At 42.6% G+C, this 20,248-nt stretch overlaps 1 protein-coding gene across 8 annotated transcripts in view; it reads right to left on the bottom strand.

Annotated features, from left to right (window-relative positions):
• CNKSR2 (connector enhancer of kinase suppressor of Ras 2) overlaps nucleotides 1-20,024 on the bottom strand; it is a 214,947-nt gene extending 194,923 nt beyond the window's left edge. For 7 of the 8 annotated variants that reach the window (XM_075033423.1, XM_075033426.1, XM_075033427.1 and 4 more), the window contains exon 1: nucleotides 19,172-20,024. In XM_075033423.1, the coding sequence (XP_074889524.1) occupies nucleotides 19,172-19,235 (64 nt within the window). In that variant the 5' untranslated portion in view covers nucleotides 19,236-20,024. Of the gene's footprint in view, nucleotides 1-1,383; nucleotides 1,425-19,171 lie in introns of those variants that run through there. The other variant, XM_075033424.1, reaches the window with a different exon arrangement.
• Nucleotides 20,025-20,248: the final 224 nt, after the last annotated feature.

Below are 20,248 nucleotides of genomic sequence, written 5' to 3'. Positions count from 1 at the left end.
AGTTGCTAGCAACAGTACTTCCTAAATCATCTCTAGAAGGCCTATTCCCATCTTGAAGAAAAAAATGCCCAAACATTTTAAAACAATTAAAAGCAATTAAACAAAAGCAATGAGAAAGTATTGTTTTAAAAACACCTTGGATGAGAACAACTAGAAAAAGTTTCTGAGGGTACAGACATAAAAAACAACAACTGCTTTTTTTAGCTTGCCAGGAAGTAAATCTTTCACGCCAGATAAAACAGAGGAACAGTGTCAGTACACAAGTACTTTTGCAGGACTATTCATTATTACATTATTTTCACAGCTATTGGCAACCCAAAAACATACCACCCTCAGTAGAGTAACTAAGGACTAACTACATGCAAATTGAATGCTAGCACGAATGCAGTATTAACACCGCAGAAATAAAAGTCAAAATCACAAAATCCCCAGAATAAGGTTTCCGAGGTATATGTACTTCAGCTACACTGCAGTTCTCAAATACAGGCCTCGGTTCTGAGACCATTCACGCTTTTAAATTCAAGCACGTGAATACTCCTACTGAAACTAGAGCAGATCACGCCAGTGCTTTATGCAAGCTGAGCTTGCGCAACTTGTTAGGTGATGAAGCTTTAGTTCTAGTAGAAAGCTGAGGAGTTACTCATGTCCTTTCAGCTGTTAGCAAGCAGAGACTAAAGAATTTAATTGATTTTATGGAAGGTATAAACGTCAGACCTAAGTATGCCCTTTCCAGTCTCTCTCAGAAATTAATGTCATTACCTTAGAATATTGTGAAAATCTCAAAAGCATCAGCATTTGGAGATGTTTAAAAAAAAAAAAAAAAAAGCTTTCTCATTAAACAGACGTTATTAGCCAGTGTTAATATATAGAATGTGTTAAAAAATTAATTCTAATACAGTTTTATACAACCATAAGGCCTATTGACGTCTTCCTTCATTTTTGGTTTTTACCCAGAAATGTTTTAGTACTGGTAAAATAACTGGATTCCCATTTTTTCTGAATTTGGTCTTCAAGACTTTTCCATGTTATGTATTAGGAAAAAAAAACCAACAAATCAGCAAGTGTTTTGAACATGCAATAGCTGATAACAAAGTGTCAAGGAGTTAATCTTTGCGCACAACCTCAAAACGTAACAGACTGCCCACAGGAACGTCTCCAGCTCAAACCCTGTGGTAAAATCTCAAGAGGCAGGGTCCCACATGTCTCTCTGTGAGGTGCTTGTAACATCGGTTTCTGAGACTTTAAGACACTTTGCAGAGGATAAACATATTTTCACGATTCTACAAGCTGGGAAGTATATACAATGCTTCTTCCCTTTTTCAAAGAAATATTTTCTGGATTGTCAAGCCCACGAAAATATATTTAGTTCTAGTAATAACTGACCTTTTTTTGTTTGCATCTTGCTCTTCAATTTCACCTTCCCCACTGCTTACCACCAAGGTTACACTTCAGCTGGGCCTGCAGAGAGGTTCTTTTTTCCCTTGCTGTATGGAAGAAGCTAAGCTCCAGAGAAGAGGAGATGATTTTCTTCTGCAAACCCAATCCTCATTACTCAGCATCCTCTAAATGCCAACAGGAAAATTTACCCCGCTGGCATGCGGGAAAAACCTAACAAGGTATTGTTTTTCTTGGCCAGGTTTTCACAGTTACTTGTGAAAGAAAACTTTGCCATTCAGCATTTACAGGAAACAAAAGTCTACTTTCCTGCATCCCAGTTCTTCCCCAGACCTTTGACTGCAGCAGTCATCACCTGCGGTCCACTGCCTTCCCCCAGGGGTGGCCGAGGCAAGGAGAAAGGAGCGCGTCTCAGCCCCGTCCCAACTCACCAATGCGAGCGGGAACAACAGCCGCCAGAGTCACGTCTTTCCCCCGTCCCCAATTCCCACCTACAACCGCACCGCTACTCCTCCTCCTCCTCCTCCTCCCGTGCCTTGCAGCGCAGGTACTTCGGGTCCCTCGCTGCGCCGTTCCAGCTGGGGAAGACCGTGGTGTGGCCAGCCCCCGTCTCCACCCAAAACCCACCGGACCGCTGCTTGGAGCATCGCTGCGTGCAGGGACCGGCCCACGTGCTCATGGTTAGCAGAGCCGGCAGAAGTCGTCGCAGCATGCATTCGTTGTGAAGACTTCTCCCACCGCGGCTTGGGGCAGGTTGAGAACCGCAAAAGGGAAGGATTGGGGATGATTGGCAAACCTTCACGGATGTTTTCCATGGCAACTCCCTTCAGAGTTCCCTGGAATATACTATTAAAAATGAGTGTTTGCTTTTAATCTTTCACACATTCTGTATTTTTAGAACACAAATAGTCACATGAAAATTATTTTGATTAAGTGCCAATTTTGCTCAGAGGAACAGATCTCAATTTAAGAAAAAGGTCCTACAATTATGGACCCCTGAAGGAATTAGCTGTTTTATTTTACTGTCATTTGGAACCTTTTGAATATCAGGCTAAAATCATAATAAAAGACTGTGCTTCAGTATTTTGAGGATTTCTGAGGCTTATAAATTTTCCTTATACATTTAAAACGGAGAGAGCTCCTTTTTAAAGTTAGTCAGAAGTCTATTCCAAATAGCTTTTTTAATAGCTAACCCGTAATAGGGAAGAAACAAGCAATTCAATGAGTGTGTCACTGTTACAGGATCAATGTTGTATCACGCTTATAATAGTTCATTAAACAGCAGACCTTCAGAAGATGAGAAATCATTAGTTTCAATCGTGAGTAGAAGTACTCACCTTTGCACCAAACGCTAAAAATGCCCAAACATTTAGAGGCAGTAAAAGAGGATCCTCTGGGCTTCTGCGTGACATTTAGAATTATTTTATTACTATTTTAAGATTTCAAGAGTTTAAAAACATTATTTCAGGGAGAAGAAAATATAGTTTGCTTAGGCCAGTAGTCTCAACGCTTGAAATTGCTGCACCCCAAGTAAAATTGTTAAAGTACAATTTTTTCACTTAATTACAAATCTTTTCTTTACAAAAACCTTTGCACTAGTGACTACTGCTAACAAGAAAAGACATGGTGATTAAACGTTTCATGTCCTTTAATAGCTAATCTGAAGTGCTAATGAGCGTTCAAAACATGACAAAAACATCAATTGTTGCAAAGCTTCCCCATAGAGCAATGAATAAATTTTACTTTTTCATTTTGCTTGAGTCAGAATCAGCACATCACAGACCTGGCCGCTCGAGTGCTGGTTACGCGGAGTTACTCCACGTAGGACCGTCTTACGGGACTTCCCAGGCGGCTCAGCTCACGCCTACCTACCGGGGAGCCTTCCAGACCTCCCTCCATACCCCAGAGCCCACACTTTTGTACAAGGGCAGCTACCAATTTCAGGAATTGAGCTCTAATTAAAAGCACGGTATTAACCCCCCCTTGCCTTCTACAGATTAACCAACCTGCAAGCCGTTTCTTTGTTAACCGTGAGACTTTGCAGCGCCCTTTCTTTGGGCACAGGTTTGTCTTGCGTGGCAGGTAGTTTCACCCCCCATGAGCACATTAATAGCCCACGGATGCTGCAGGGAGCCACGGGGCTATGGTAAGAGACGCCTCGGCACGGCCACAGAGCCCCCACTGGCGGTGAGAGGCCGACCGCGCTCGTCCATCGGCACCTCGACGCCCACACCAGGAACCACGCAAGCGTGGGCCAAAGCGAGAGCCAAGGAAGACCTTCTTTTAGTCCCTCCGCCAAAAGTATACAAGCGTCTCCGTCTGCTCTGCCCTGCGATCTGCCTTGGCGTACGTTAAATGCTCATGGCAGTTGCCATAATGTTTTGCCATTATGAAATAAAAAAAGAAAAATGGTGCATAGCTTATTCAAGACACATTACATTGGTTACTTTGGTTTTCTCTAGTTTCTACGTTATGCTTCTTTTCCTACTAGTCTTGATATTTTAATATCATCAATTCTTTTATGCAAACTCAGAAAGAGAAACAGAGAAGGCTTAGTCTCAAACTGTAAGATGATGTAATTTCAAATTTTCCTTGAGAAAGTCCATAATACCCCAGAAAATGTTCCTTTAAAAGCCATCACAAATACTGGTGCACATAAAAGCTAGAGCTTACAAGAATGTCAGCATTTACTATGACTATTAACAATGAGTACTCTTCAGGACCTCAACTGATATTTTAAGCTTGTTTTAACACATGAACATACTATACGGACTCACCAAGTGATCTATTAACCTTATCTGTAGAGCACTTTTAAAAATCCTAACGACCTGACTCATAATTGGTAGCTGACTGAGCACCATGTACCAAAGCCCCCCCTGCCCTTGTAACAAATGGGATGCAGATCCAGCCCGCCATATCCACAGCAATGCCATGTATCAGTATTTGGTCAAAGCTCTGATATTTCTCAAGCTTCAAGGAGCTTCCGATATCAGTTTTGGTGCTGTATTTGTTCATTTTTCATCAGCACAAATTTGTTTTGTAGTGCCTCGCTTATCATGGTAACAGTGATAAGCACTGTGCGAGATCAAAGCAGACCTATAGTTTATAGCAGGCAGGAATTTTACACCAAAGGGTTTCCTATTGCTCAGAATCATTTAATCAGATAATCTGTACAAAACAAAAAACTTGCAGTATTCTTCTTTCTCCTTCTATTCATACATTGCCCCTCTCTTTTTGCATATGACAAACTAGGTTATACAGGGCCTACATTTTACAGAGCCTAAGACAAGAGGCACCCATCCAATTGGTTTCCGGCACCAAGCCTCTCCCAAAATACCACGTTATGAATTACAAACACTCTCTCCCCTCCTATATTCAGTCAGAATAATCGCCAACCAGATGGCAAATTGTGACGGCTTCTGCTGCTCAGCCAGAAGTGTGCGCAATTATCATTTGGTTACCAGATCCCTCCCTCCAAATAACCTCCGCAATAATTCACTTCACCTTTTCTGTCGTGCCATTCAGGCTGTAACATCCTTGGTCAATGATTCTGTACTTAGGGATGAAGAAAGGTGCCTACTCAAGCCCCTCTCCATCCCTTCTTTTTGGGGAGGCGGGGGTGGTCGGTCTTCACTTTTAAGGCTCTTGTATTTGCAGAAAGAACCCAACTTGTTCAGTCAACAGGCTCAGCCACAATATACTGAATAGAAACCTCATCTGTGAAATTTTAAGCCACTAATAATGGCTTTTTCTCTTTTCAGTGTGCTACAGAATCCACACCAACATGACCACCGAAGAATTTGTCAAGGGACTGCTTGACAGCTGGGACAAAAGTTAACAGGGTTGTTAATCCTCAGTCCACCCCACAGCTTTTGGCACGAGAACAAGATAGGAGGAAAAGCAGGGTACGCGTGATTTGTTTAGAAGGTGGCTCCATCTCAACAGCCGGTCCGGCTTCCCAGCTGGGTGAAGTTCCTCAGACCTCCAGGTCTCAAATCGGGAGTGACAGGCGGCACGGCAATCTTCAAGTCCCACCTGTGCACACTCAGATCCGTATGGAAGAAATCAAAGTGCTGCGGTGAGGAGACCACCGGCAAAACGTACAAGGCTTCGAACAATCTGAAGGGCATCAACCAACAGCAAGTGCCTAAGGAAGTACAGACAATCCTACCTCTTCACTAAAAAAAGGTGGTTTTTCTGCCTGATGGTTTTTAAAAAGGTTGCTAGCACAGGCATACCGTGTTGCAACGATTTCTATATTTAAAACACATTCCCAAGCTTCAGGTATCAAACTAAATGTCTCTCAACTTAGTCCTGCCATAAAGCTGAGGCATTTACACATGCAGAACAAACTGTAGCTTATGATGCTAAACAAGACTGAAAATGTTTTCTGTGTCAATGATTAACAAATCTTTGTATTTTCCAATATATAAAATGCCTTAACGGCTTATTATTTCTAAGTTATACAAGTTCAAGACAGCAGCGTCCTACAAAACCAACATCAACAAGAAATGAATCTGTGAAAGAGCAAGCAATTTCTGCCTACCAAACAGGATATATGGAAAGCAATATAATGGAGTGGTTTTAATTAGCTGGGCATATAAAGCTGTTAAAAGACAAATTTCTTTCATTAAAAAAAAAGCAGCCAGTCAGTTAGAAATGCTTCAGTGCACTTAAAGCAGAGATGACACAAGGCATTTAACCTTCTCCCCGCCCTGTAACGAGGAGGAGCTGGAGGACTGGCGATGCAGCGGGTGACAAGCAGCCTCTTCACCTGCTGGTGAAATACTGGTAACTCCCCAGTAAAGTGAACAATACAGAGGGTCCAGCAGCACATGGGGAAAAATTCAGCAGTATGAAGAACCACTTTCTGTAATTCTCTTCAGACACGCAGGAGAAGTTTCTTACAAAATGAAATGTAGGATTTTTAAGGCCTTCCAGTATTAAGTACCTGAGTTTTGTGCGCTAGCCAAAAATGGTGCCTTTAGCAGCTTGGTACAATATGCTGTTACTTTGCATAATACCTACTTCGTTTTAGCACCAGATACCACAGGTCTTGGTTACTTGGTGAGCATCCCCACATTACTAAATACTGGGAATTTTCTTCATTACTGCTTTGGTTTCATTTTCCTTTTAATAATCCAAGTGAAATATTTGCTCATTAGTAAAGGCAATTTCTCTTTCCCAGGGTTACATCTCATACCACATGGCTCCCGAGTCAAACGCGTATTTTACACATGTAATTTCAAAAATGTTTCAAATCCAACTTCAAAAACGAAAAAAGAATTTAACGTAAAACAGAAGTGACCGAGAACACGTGTGTATGCATATCACACCTTTTTCCTCCTCTCCACTTAAATTACTCTGCTTTCCCCATCACACGTTTTTATCCCAACATACTGTTCCCACTTCCCCCCTTGCTTTGGGCTAGGGGTACACCCCGAAGAAGGGCTATGCCAGCTCCTTCTTCTCCCACAGGGGACACATCAGAAACATCAATGAAAAACCCACCGCACAGATTATTAGCAGAGGAATTAACTCTGCCCAGGCCCACCGAGAGACTCATTGCACTTACAGACAGAAATTAGATGCCTGAATTTAAAACCACAGTCATCAAAAGCCGCTCTTAATCTTTCAGGGCATGATTGCAGACAGTTTTGTCTGATCAAATTAGGATGGAGACAGACCCATCCTTGTCTCCAAATCCTGTTCTTGCCAATGCCACCCTGGCCGCGCGCGTACACACACACACACACACCAGCAAAGCACCGGGAACCTTACGCTGCAAGCCCTTGCTCCCAGGAGTATTATGAGATTCTCGATAAAATGAAGAACAAAATACAGATAGCCCCAAAAGCAAAGCTGGGAATCCAAGATTCCCCCTTGCAGCTAACTGGGGATTTGCTGGACAGCAGTTTCTTATTTTCAACGTGGCTTTGGGAACAGAGATTACAAGATACTGTATGAATGTCGAATTGTTCCCCTTCAGTTCAAAACAAGTCATTGTTCTGGGATGGGAAACTGTGGTTTCTCAAAAGACAAATATCCCTTCTTGCTTGTTTCATTAAACTGGCAAAAGAAAATTTAATTCAAATTAAGAAACATATTCAAACAGATCCACTGGAGAAAAATAATTGATATTTATGTGCTGTTGCCACTTTGCACTCATTACAGGGGCTAACGTTTTGCAAGACACATCTTTTAAACCTTACTAAGCTTATTATTTACTATCTCCTGACAACCATGACTTCATTTCAAGAGCTGGCACACATCCCATTGTGAGAATCTAATCTTTAATAACATATCCTAATTAAATATGCACATTTAATGCTAAAAACAAAAGCTAAAATTCAAAACAAAAAAATATTCATCTGACTAAACAGAGCAATTGGATTAGAGCACACAGAGCAAACTTAAATAAAGTCACATATGCCACAGCAAAAAGTCATTAAGGGAAGGGGGAAAAAAGGTTAAAAAAAAAAAACAAAAAAACCAACAGGCAGACAACTCTTTATAGCTGGCCTTATCCGACCTCTCTGAACTCCTAGCTAGTTTACTCCCCATCTGTCATACGATAATAACTTTAAAAGGAGCACATTTAAGAACTCATCAAAAGTTCATTCAAGTCAATTGTTCTTATGGTGCTTGATTACATGCAAGAAGGGTGCATTCTTCTAGAGGAGCTACGCAGATTAATTTTTCTCAACACTGATGGCTGATTTTTACCATTAAACCATTTACAATTTATCATTTTGTGCTGTTCCACTGTGACAGAAAATAGTAAGCAGTAAACAAAAACAAATGACCTGTTGAGATTTAAATACCTAATCATGCCACTAAAAAGCTATTTCCATCTATTTGCTCATTTTTAAATTTCTGTAATCTGGAAGCCATTTTCTAAGGAGTACAGTCATAACATTTGACATTACTGAGATGCTTTGAACTCAAAAACTTTGAGCTACAACTTTGTAAGCTGCCATAACATTTTCCAAGATTTTATCAAAAGAAAAGTAAATTAGATAAATTTGTAATTTTAGAAACAATTTTATTATCAATTGAAACTACATTCCAACACACATCAATCTTTTCCTTCAGAGGTCTCATTTTAATTCTTTCTTGAGGTGAATTTTGATTTAGTAACATTTATCAAAACAGTATTCTGCAGGAAAAGCCTTACAGTATTTGAGAGCACTAAACAAGAGGGTACAGGCTTAAGATTTACAGTTTTAATTCTTAAGATTACCTTGTAAGTAGACCACATTACTGAACAGATACAAAGTGAGGAAATCTAATGAAGTGACAAGACAATTTACAATTCCTAGATGTTATTTAATTCTGCCTGTTAGTTGAATTAATTTCATACATACGCAATTGAAGGGTTATGAACATGTTCATTTTTCCTTTGGATTCTCAACGCAGCCTGCAATATATTATCAACTGAAAAACAAACAATTTCTAAAATAAGGGTCTTTTAATTTTTTATTTTTTTTTAATAAGGGACTGGGTAGCAAAGTTGCTATTCAGATCTACCTTCAACTAGAAAACAAATCTTTGGTTAACGTTTGGGTTTTTTTGAAGGAACACGTCACGTATCAAAGTTACATTTTCAGTTATTCTATCACACAGAGCACTCGCTCCTCCAAGCGGGAATCTGCGCAGCTCTGGGGAGGTGAAGAACGTGCAGGACCCGGTATCCTGCAGCCTCAAGCCCCTGTCCCACAACCCCCGGCATTCGGATGCCCGGGCAGCCCCCTCCAGCACACCCCTGCACCCTGCCTCAGAAAGCAACGGTCGCAGGAAGAGGGATAAAACCCTATGATCTGATAACACCACCAGAGGCAGTCACTAATTGTCCAGTCTGTTCAGGTTTACTCATTCATCTCTCACCAGCATTAGTTACCTCCAGTTCATAATTGAATAGTTCAGTGTGGCTTGTAGTGAGCTGAGGTACAGAGGTTAGGATGGAAGAGAGAAACTAGATGATGTCCAAAAGAGTAACAGAAAAGGGTTTTATCAACCAAGACAGCACAAGCAAAGAATCAGCGAGCTCCTTGTAAACTTTTAGTAACTGAAAAGAAATTACCTTTAGCCTTCCACAACAAATTTCACCTTTTATTCATCTAGCGAATACTACATAGTACGTGGGGTATATTTTCATAGAAAAGTGAATTTTTTTTTTTTTTTGTCTTGCACCAAGTGTTTTGTTTTTCCCAAGACCTTGGGTTGGCAGGCTGGTAAGACCATTTTCAAATACTGACATTTCCATCAGGGAGATGGCTAGCGCTCCTTCATCAGTTTTGCCACGACTCTTCAGCTGTCTTGTTTAAGCCAAGGTAGTTACCAGGAACACCAAATCCTTTATTTAAAAGAAAAAAACAAAAAACAAACAAAAAAAAACCAACCACAAACCAAACGACACAATGAAACATGCTAACCTTAGGAATACAGAAGCTTCATGACTGCATATGCACTATTTTACTTTCTATAGTTGCTAAGGGTAGCTTCATCATAACTCATGCAGGCATTCAAATGTTATGCCAGTAATGTTATTTGCTAAAGCAGACATTTAAAACAATCCTTTGAAGGCTATGAAATATCCAGTCCTTTTAAAAAATGAGTTTATTTGCTCTCAGGGAGTCCTGTCATATACCTAACTTTCTTATTTTTCTAATGATAAACTGTCCTCCTTCCTTCAAACATTCAGATTGACACTTATATGGAAACTTCTTATGTGCAATGATTACGCTTCCATGCTGAACCTCTCTGTCTCAAATCCACACGTAGAGCATGACAAATTATTCACACTGCACTGTGCTCTTGGACTCAATTATCAGGCCTCCAGAAACAGGCTTTTGACCACAGACTGCATTAAACGGCTAAGATCCATATGGTTTAAAACATACAATGAAATAACAGCTAAAGTAATGACAACTACATCTGATTTTGAAGTCCAGTACCCAACAGTGAAATTACCGATCACAGGTATTTTCAAGAGGACTTGTGGGGCACAACACTCAAGACTATACTAAGTACCATAAAGAGAAATTTAAGAAGCAATAAGCCTCCACACTCTACGTTAAACTAACATGCAGTTAGTTTTATCTGAAAATATTTGAAGACCGCAATATTTGAAAAGGGCAATAAACACCCCTCTGAAAGGCACTAACGACTACTTCATCACCATCCACTCACAGAAGTTTTAGAAACGAGTAGAAGCAGACTACAAAAAATAAAAACACACTAACAGATTTGTATTTCTTTTCATATTAGCTGTAATAAATTAAAGCATATCAAAAAGAGCCATGCTTGACCTCTGAAGAGAAACGGAGACGAAGGGCACATGGTTCTATCCATGACAACGAAGCAACAATAAACAAGCCAGCCAGAAGTCAACCAATGCCAAACACTCAAGAAGGTACTTCTGGGATATTTCACCCCATACTCCAGTCATGCTTCTATCAGACTAGTAAGGAAGAAAATTGTTATTTGTTTGGTATTTAAAAGGTGTACACAAAGAGGTACAAGTGTAGATTCACAATAGTTGACTGTACACAACGTAAGCTATTTTTTCAGAAAGTAACTTCTACTTTGCATTCAACAGGTCCCTCCACCAATATTTCTTGAAAATCTGAAACAAAACAAGGACCAGAAGGGCACTGCACCTTGCAAATCAAAATATCAGCTGTGTGAAAGCAACCAACAAAACTACAAAGCAAGTAAAGAAAGGCAGGCAGGCACATGCCAGTAATGGATATCAATGAGAGGGAATCCAGTTACAAATGTTTTAATTATTAACATGGAATTTAATCAGGGTGCTAGAGTTAACTCTCCCACTATTATGAAGAACGCCAGCGATCCTTCAGTAACCACACCTGGTCAAGATTTCAGGTTGACATCTCACTAGAAACACTAAGGTCTCTTGTCATTCCCATGAAGGGTTTCAGGGTTGACTCAGAGGGAAGAATGCCATCTAGTGAATTTTCAGACAACACTGGCATGTCCCACCTGTATTTATCTGGCCTCATTACGCAGAGGAAGGTTTTCTTCACCTCCTTATTGACGTGATGATTATCGGGAGAGAAAGGAAAGACAGAAGGAAGGGAGGCGGGGAAGAAGTATCTATTTTAAAATAGGTCATTTATAGCTGTAGCTATTGGCAACTGGTGGATCTGGCCAAACCAAAAATAAATTCTACACTTCAACAAAAACAGTAATATTATAAACTTCTATATGGCTGACAGTCATCCTCTGTGGGAGGCAAGAGCCCTTCAGAGGTGACCCAGCCAGCTGCTCAGCAGTATCCATGGGCATATTCACCCTTCCAAATACAAGAGGGCCAAGGAGGAGGTCCCGGCGTTACCCCCGCTCACGCACATCCTTAGCTCCCACCCCAACACTCCTCCAGACCATTCTGGCCAGCGCGCTCAGAAGATTTCATTCCATCCGTGGTACTAGACCAAGCGGCACAGGCACGGCCCCATCAGCGATATCTGAAATTATGTGACAATGGCTTATCTGCTTGCTGGACAACCACTGACCACCCAACAGCGGACACCAGTAAAAGCCTAGCAGAGGAGTCTCCACAGCATTCGCAGTCCAAAATTCAGCATTACCAAACAAAGACCCTGTTCCACCTAAATCAATGGATGTTTGATGCTGATGCACGGCTTAAAACATTTATTAAAAAAAAAAAGCTACTTGAACCTTTAATTTAAAGGCTCAATTATTTCTCATCAACTTTTTACCCTCTTCTTCACACAACAGAAAAGGTATAATACAAAAGTACAGCACTTTGCATCCCACTATATTAAAATAATACACTTCAGCTGAATATAGTTTAATTACGGCTTACTCTGGTACACTCATATATTAATTAACAGTTTACTTGGAAATTCCCACCATATGGTACTGTAGCAGATGTTAATCATGTAAGGCCAAACACTTTGAAATTACTGTTCTAGGCACTTCATCTGAGGTACCAAGCGCCCTAAATTTCTACATAAAGGCTGAACTGGAAAGGATAAACTGCCAAGCACCCTACAAGATCACACTCACAGCTATTTTCTCAAAGATAATATTATTTGGCAGATAAGCACAACAAAAAGGGCTAGATTTGCAAGCCCCCAGTGCTTTAAAATGACTTGATATACTGAATTCCCTTTGCATAAGAGAAACGCCTGCACTGGAAACCTCAAGGAAAAATTCACTTCATCTACCAGCCATCTGCTGATCCCCACACACTGCGAGGGCAAAACGTGTCTATGAGGGGATGCTCCTGTAGCCTTCCAGATCTTGGGTGCAGCAGACCAACGGACCTGTGTCTTCCAGCCTCTCACCCTTCAGCTGCAGGAAAGGAGCATTACGAGGAGCAGCAGATGCTTGCTCTTGGGCGGTCAGCTGTTTTAAATTTAAGAGCAAATGTCCTGCGAGGTCCAACTGTCCCACAAGAAGAAATGAAGCTCCCTGCACAGTGCTGCACGTAGGTTCACGTGGCAGTTGCTTTCCTCTGCGTTTTGACTCTAACGTGGGCCTAATATTGGGCTGCCAAAATTTTTCTTCTTGAAAAATACAACTCATCTCCAGCTCCCTACTTCACCTTTTTGGAAAAGTGGATGTGTTTGAAAAGGTGGAAGAGACAAATGAAGAAAATGTGGCATTTCATAGTTTCATGACACAGCCCTTCCAGAACTGGAATTTTTTTAGTAAGGTATTTGGGAACCCTTATCTTACAGCATTTGTCTTGATAACTATTCACCTTCTAAACTGAAGGTTTAAAGGTTTCATTAAGTAAATTATTTAAGCAGTAAGCATGATAGCAGCAGAGTTTTGTTTTGTTTGGATCTAGAAATGTAAGGCTAAGTTATCCTGCTAAAGGCAAGTGCTTTTGCTACAGGTGATCATTGATATAGTTATCCTATGACGTAATGAGGAAATGGTAACTTCTGGAAAAAAAAAACCAAACAACAACCAAACAACAAACCAGCATCTACATAGCAAGGAAGCCTGAGGAATGAGCTTTCTCTTTCTCCTGGTTGCATACCTTTGAATGCAAGCCTATATACAAAGAATTCTCTCAGGAAACGGCTTTTCCCTATTCCTCTGGAAATCAGTTACAAATATTACTACTGGACTCTGAGAAATAAGCTACAGTCAAATGCTACAGTAACTTTAACGAGATTAAATGGTTATCTACATGTCTAAGGGTCAGACAGAGAGGCTAGACCATTTGCCAATTCGTTTTTTAGGAGATAAAACTGCCTGTTTTATTATTGCCAGAGCGCTAAAAGACAACTACTTGCAAAGATTCTAAAAATACATCTGTATATCTATTTCAAAACTCTCATCTGAAAAGCGATCTGGTTTATATCGCTGCCTTGCAAAATTCTTGACACCCATGAACCAGAAAAGGCATCTGTAAATTTCTTGGTTCAATACTGCAGTGTGCAAATAAATCAGAATAAGATCAGAATATAGAGCTTCACTGAACTGTTGGAAAAAACCACTTGAGAAAACATATTGTGAGGCCATGTTTAAACTAACAGATGTTTCGGAAACAGAACAATATGTTCAAACAAAATAAAGGTGTAAATGGCCAGCATTAAAAGAGCTCCACAACTAGCACATTCATTTCGGTAGCAAGCAAAATCACCTCATCTAGGAAAGCTCCCTCCCGAAAAGGTCGTTAATTTAGAAATGAATTCTCAAGTTATACTTAAAATTTGGCTGCATGAACTATTTGCAGAGTGGCTGCTTATGTAACGTTGCCTTTGCTATGGCAACACCAGGGCTGTTAGGCTTTGACACATCCCAGTTGCAACTGCAGTTTCATTTTCTGCTGATAAAATAATGGCAGGAGAGGTTTTCTAATCACAAACCAAGATGCTCTAAAACCCATCACTGTGACTGATGTGGTGGCCATCGATACTGCTGAAACTCCTGGTGTCAGAAGGGCAAGCAAAACACGAGAGATCCACAGGAAGAATAAACAAACCAAAGAGAGAGATCTTCCAGTACTGCTTTCACTACAGTTTTAAAGCCAGAGTCCTTAAAACTAAAGTTTGGGAAAGCACAGTTTGACTCTTGACTATCTGTCTTCGTACAAACTCCCCTCTCCAAAAAGACCCTCAACTTGTCTTACTGAAATTCTTAGTGCTTTCTTACAAATGGAGTAACTATCTATAAATTAAAAAGTTCAGGAGTTCATCGAAATTGAGTTCCAACTGTGGCACTATTTCCTATTTTTCTACAGCTTTTCCACAGCTTTGCTCGCTAGGCATTACAGTAGAAGTCCTAACTCCATTTAATAGCATCACTTCAACTAATGGAGCACTACATGTACCCTCCAATACTGCAAAATTTCAGTTTACTTTTCTTGGGAGGAAAAAAAACAGTTTTAATGCTGACAAATTGTAAAACACCTGATCTATTCCACATATGGCACTTAGCAATGACTATTCAAGTCGATGACTGTTCTGCAGCTCATCAGTCATCTACGCTAGCTTCACAAGGAACTAAAGTTTCAGAATCCAAGCATTTTTCATACTCTTAAATATGGAGCTTTTGTTTCCCTGAGACAACTCAGCCTTTTCCGTATTATTTCTAACAGTCACATCTGTTAAGGGCCCTACTGAGAGCAACACGAAGGGAAGTAGTGCCGTTAACTCAGAGCCTTCACTGATGGGCTCCCTAATGGTTCAGGGACTGCAGCAGGACCCGGGTGTCACCACAGAAGTCTGAGGGCTCTGCACGTGCAGGCACAGGAGCAAGAGGATCCCCATGGCGACATTTTTTTTTAAATCATTAAGTATTAGAGCCTTTTGTTTCAGAGCATTCCCACAAACGCCTGCATTTTCTTGACAAGTAACACGCAATTCCCATTACGCCAAGTGGAACATGGCTGTCGGCAGCCCATGACGACTCCATGCAAACACACACATGACTGAAAACGGACAGGAACTTTTGTACGTAAAGAGCAGACAGAAACACAGTTCTTAAATCCATGTAATATTCAATTATCCCAATGGGGAACTTTTGCACTCTGTTTTCGCTTTGCTAGCATGTTCGTGTTTCTCCTTCTCTGCCCCCAGTCCTTCTAAATATTTACATCCTTCTAAACGCTCATAGGGTGGACTTTATAGAGGTAAAAAGCCCCCATTCCTGAGCTTTAGAGGCCTTTAGAGCTACTCCATGCCTCGGATGTCAGCTTCTTGAGTATGACTACCATTACAACAGTTTAAGCTGTATGAGCTTAGTATAAGCTCTGCGAGCTGTCATTCAGCAAACAAAAAATAAATATTTAAGCTTTGTTAGATAAAGTGATATCGATTTTTCCAGGTGGATTGCCTTTTTGAGCAGATTCTGCCATTGAGAGATTGGAACCGAATGAAAACTAGAACACTGTTAAAAGCAGCAACTCCTTATCAAACTACAGCCATTATAAATAACCTCAGACAAAAGAAGTTAAATTACAAGACTCGGTTAAAAACATCCTGATGTTCGGAAAGTAATTGCCTGTCTTTGAGTTCTCTCAGCCCCTCAGAAATCTGAAACACATCTGACACATTCCCTTCCCAAGTCAGTGAAAGCCATGACATTCGACGGCGCTCGCCTGTGCAACGTGCTAAAGGCTTGCAACGCGGCAGCGGAATCCACACATGTCCTCCGAAGGGGAGGCAGAGGAGGTGATTGACACAGTTTCAGCTCACTGATCCATGCAGGGCCTTTAAAATTAGTACTAACTATATGAAAAGCAAAATAATACACAGTTTGAATCAATTTAAATATTCATTCTATCCTCCACATACAATATGCCATCCTGTGGGAGAGATGAGCTAATCCATCTGCTCTTTTTCCAGCTCTGTGACAGTTAATCTTCTGTCGGTGGGTTCATTCTAAACCACACAAAAACTCAAATGCTGACACAGGCTCCGCTGGTTTTGTCCTTTTCATTTGCAAAGTTTTAACTGGCGCTTTGGTCCGCAACTTCTTATCGCGCACATTTTCATGGGTCAGCATTTAGGTAGTCGCTTATTTGCGTAACCAGTTCCAGGTACAGCAGTGTTAGCGTCCATAGGCTATTAAAGGATCCATAGAGCAACCGTGTATGTCAAGGAATTAAAAAAATGAGAAGGCATCGGAGAGACTGTTATTTATTCCATGAATACCCACGGGCTTGAGCCTGCTCCCTGTGCAGCCATCCAGCCCAGAGCTCAGCACTTTCACCTGACACTTTTCAGCAGGAATACTTTCCCTGTCTTCATTTCTCACATCTTTTAATATGAGGCCCAATGCTTTATCGCCGCCCTGAACAAAACGCCACTGAGGGAATGGCTCTTTTGCCTAAATAAAGAATTCCAGACGGGGCCTTTTATTGCAAATGTTCAGGTCATACCAGCAAGACCATCACAAAAACACTGAGAGCAATAAAATCTAAAGTGTTTCATTTCCCCTTACTTTCAGATAACTGTAAACAATGTTAAACAGTAGGATTTTCCTTTTTCAGGAAAGATTTCGCTTTGAACATTGAAATCTATTTTGAAAAATGCTCTTTACAGAGGTGCTCTGAGCAGGCATATTACATAGCAGGGCACGCACTTACTTCAAGGAAGAGGTTAAAACAGAGTTCGACATTTATAATTCTGTAAAATAACCCCTGTAAGTCAGCAAAATAGTCTCGCATCTTGAAGTTTAACGTCATTTATGCAAACCAGACTTGGCTGCCACTAATGCAATGACCACTAATGCACTCACCCCAAAGTTCTCATGACACGTTCACGTTTTCCTCATTGAGCTGTCTTGGGTACCTCTTAAAACACAAATAAGCTATTTTTGAGACTTTCAGAAACGTAATTTGTTGGAGGCAACGCATTTAAGGTGGCAGCAGAACATTTTGCCACCCAGATTTCAGGAACAACGTTCACGACGCTACAAATGCTAAGTGAGGAAAACGAAGTTGTTGCAGCCAAGATGGCTTGCCCTGACCCACTACCGTCCTTCCTCCAAACTGGGCAAGGTGCGATCCATCAGACAGGACCAGACCTGCCCCCGGCTGCTGGTCACACTCATCTCCAGGCTCAACTTCTGCAACTAGAGCGGCCATCTAGGTGGTTTTCCTCTAACAGTGCTAGTCAAAGGCAGGTGCTTTCTCTCTTTGCACCTCACTCTAAATGAAGGTTCATCTGCAATTCAGAATACAAAATGAAGAAATGAAAGCTTGAAGCAACGTATCTGTGTTTGCTCAGTAAAAATGAAGGTACTCCAGAGAAACAGTTGAGCGTTGGCACCAAAATAAACAAGTTAAACACTAAAAAGCAAGCTTCATAATCCAAAAAGTAGGCACGACTGCAATGACTGCTTTTTTTTTTGTGAAGTTCACATAATCATTTTTAAAAACAGATCTGCAGCTCTGCGTGTTAGTCACAGGTTTCTAACCACAAGCCTTGATCCAGCCTCACAATTTTTAACGTTATCATTTAGTCAGCCTGTTGTTTTTAAAGAACTGATTTTATATTGATGCAATACAAAAGCAGAGGATGCAATGTACTTCACCTGTCATTCATGAAAAGTATTTGATGCATTAAATTTTTGAACTTCTAAAAATGCACTATCTGCAAATTCATTATTTTTTCCGCATTCTCAAAATATGGGGGAGGTATCTCAGATGTTGATTTGAAAAAACTCCTACACAACCTTTTTTTTTTTTTTTTTCCCCAGAAGTAAAAATGTTGGAAGCTAAATAGCTGTAACAAAATATTCCGAAGTTGCAAAGGGTTTGCTTTTGATACTGATCATCTGTAGCTCCTTCAAGTTTTTCACTAATATTTACTAATTTCTTAGGATACAAAGTATCGCTTTATTCTTTTGTTGTTGTTATTATTCTATGGATTGAGAACACTTCAGAAACAGCAAAACTATGTATGTTACCGAATATAATTATAACTCGACAGCTATAGATGCCAGGATTGAATAACTGAAAGCATATGCTATATGCCTGAAATTTTAAGGATGATGAAACTGTCACATTAGTAGCACACAGCATGTTATAAAGAACTCCCACAATGTAGCAGTTGTTCAAAAGTTGTACCCATCCGGTCATCCTATCTTCACAAAAAGATATATAATACTAGGTGGTGATTTATTCCAAACACAGCTGCAACCTAACTTAAAGGTAATAACAAAAAAAACCAAAAACAACACCAAAACCCACCCAATCCAAACCACACCACAAAAAGACCTTTTTTTTTTTTTTTTTTTTTAAATTACAGCGTGAAAGCCCTGCCGGTGCGCGTGGAATAACGGAAGACGGTTCCCAGAAAAGTCCACAGTTTTTATTCTCGGCAGACTTTATCTGGGGGGCGGACAGGTGAGGGAGCCGGAGCAGCACCCCCGGACACCTCGGTGCCCCCCCGGTGTGTCCCCCCCGGGCTCTCCCCGGACCGCTGTAAATCACGATCTCTACCCGCCGGCCCTGGGGAGGGGGACGGCAGCCCCCCCCCCCCCCCCACGCGTGGGTGCCCTCGGCCCGGCCGGAGGCAGCGGGGCCGGGGTGGGGGGGGAGCGGACCGACCCACCGACCCAAACCGCCTGCGGTGCCCCCCCCCCCAAGGCTTTTATGGGCCACCGGGGGTCGGCGGCCGCCCCAGCCCCCCCCCGGCCTCCCCCCCACCTTCCACCCCTCAACCAAAACGTCTTGAGGGGGGGGAACCGCGGAGCCCTCCGCACCTGCGGGGATGGATTTGGGGGGGGGGGGGGGACACGACCCGGCGCCGCTGCTCACCTTTCATCCAGTCGACGACCTGGCTCGGCGACCACTTGCTGACGGGCTCCATGATGAGAGCCATGAGGGGGCTCAACGCGGGGCGGGGGGGGTCTCGGGCGGCCGCCGCTCTGCGGGCGAAGCTGTGAGGGGTGGCGGCGGGAAGAGAGAAGCCGCTAAATCCCCGGCTTGCCTCCGCGCTCCGCTCCGCTCCGCCGCCTCTGTGCCTCTCTGGGGATTTTCAGTTCATGTTGCCGGCTCAGGCGAGGAGGAGGAGGAGGAGGAGGGAGGGAGGAAGGGGGAGGAGGAGGAGGAGGAGGAGGCTCCGGCGCCTCCCGCCCCCGCGGGCAGCGGCGGTTGCCGGCCCCCGCCGAGAGGGCCGGTCCCCGGGCGGCGCTGAGGGGAGACGCGGCAAGAGGGCGGCGGGTGTGTGAGGTGAGGTGAGGCGGGGGGGGTCGGGGCTCGCCTCTGCCCGCCGGCTCCCGCCGTTCTCCCCGCCGCCGGTGCCTTCTTCTTTTTTTTTTTTTTTTCTTTCTTTTTTTTCTTCTCCTGGCGGAAATGACGAGGCGGCTCCCGCCACCCGAAAATATCTCCAAGTGAAATGGGAAGGGACACCGGGGGCGTGGGGGGGGGAGAGGGCCGGGATGACTCGGGAGCTGCCGCGGTGGAGGGGGGGGCCGCAGCGCCGAGCACCTGCTGCCGGGGCGGGGGGAGCGCAGCCAGCGGCACCGCTCGGCTTTTTGTTTGGTTTTGCTTTTTTTTTTTTTTTTTTTTCCTTGGAAAAAAAGCATCGCTGCGTGGGTGGGAAAGGTAAATCTCCTTTTTTAATTTTTTTTTTTTTTTTTTCCGTACAACGGCAGCTCTGATGGGGAGCCGCACCTCGTTCATCTCTGCCTGCCCACCCTCGCCCCGAGGGTGCAGAACCGGGGGGGGCTGCAGGTGCTGAAAATCCGCCGTCCCCCGGGCTGGGGCTGCTCGAATTCTCCTCGCTCCGTGTGTCCCCCCCCCCAGGCGCCATCGTCCTGGAGGTTCCCCCGAGTGGGGGGGGGGGGCTATTCCCACCGCCCCCCCCAGTGTCCCCCTGTAGGATTCCCTCCG

Source organism: Buteo buteo, chromosome 8, assembly GCF_964188355.1.
Source record: "Buteo buteo chromosome 8, bButBut1.hap1.1, whole genome shotgun sequence".
Taxonomy (NCBI): Eukaryota; Metazoa; Chordata; class Aves; order Accipitriformes; family Accipitridae; genus Buteo; species Buteo buteo.
Note: the sequence above shows the minus strand (reverse complement) of the source record. Positions and strands in the feature narration are given on the sequence as shown.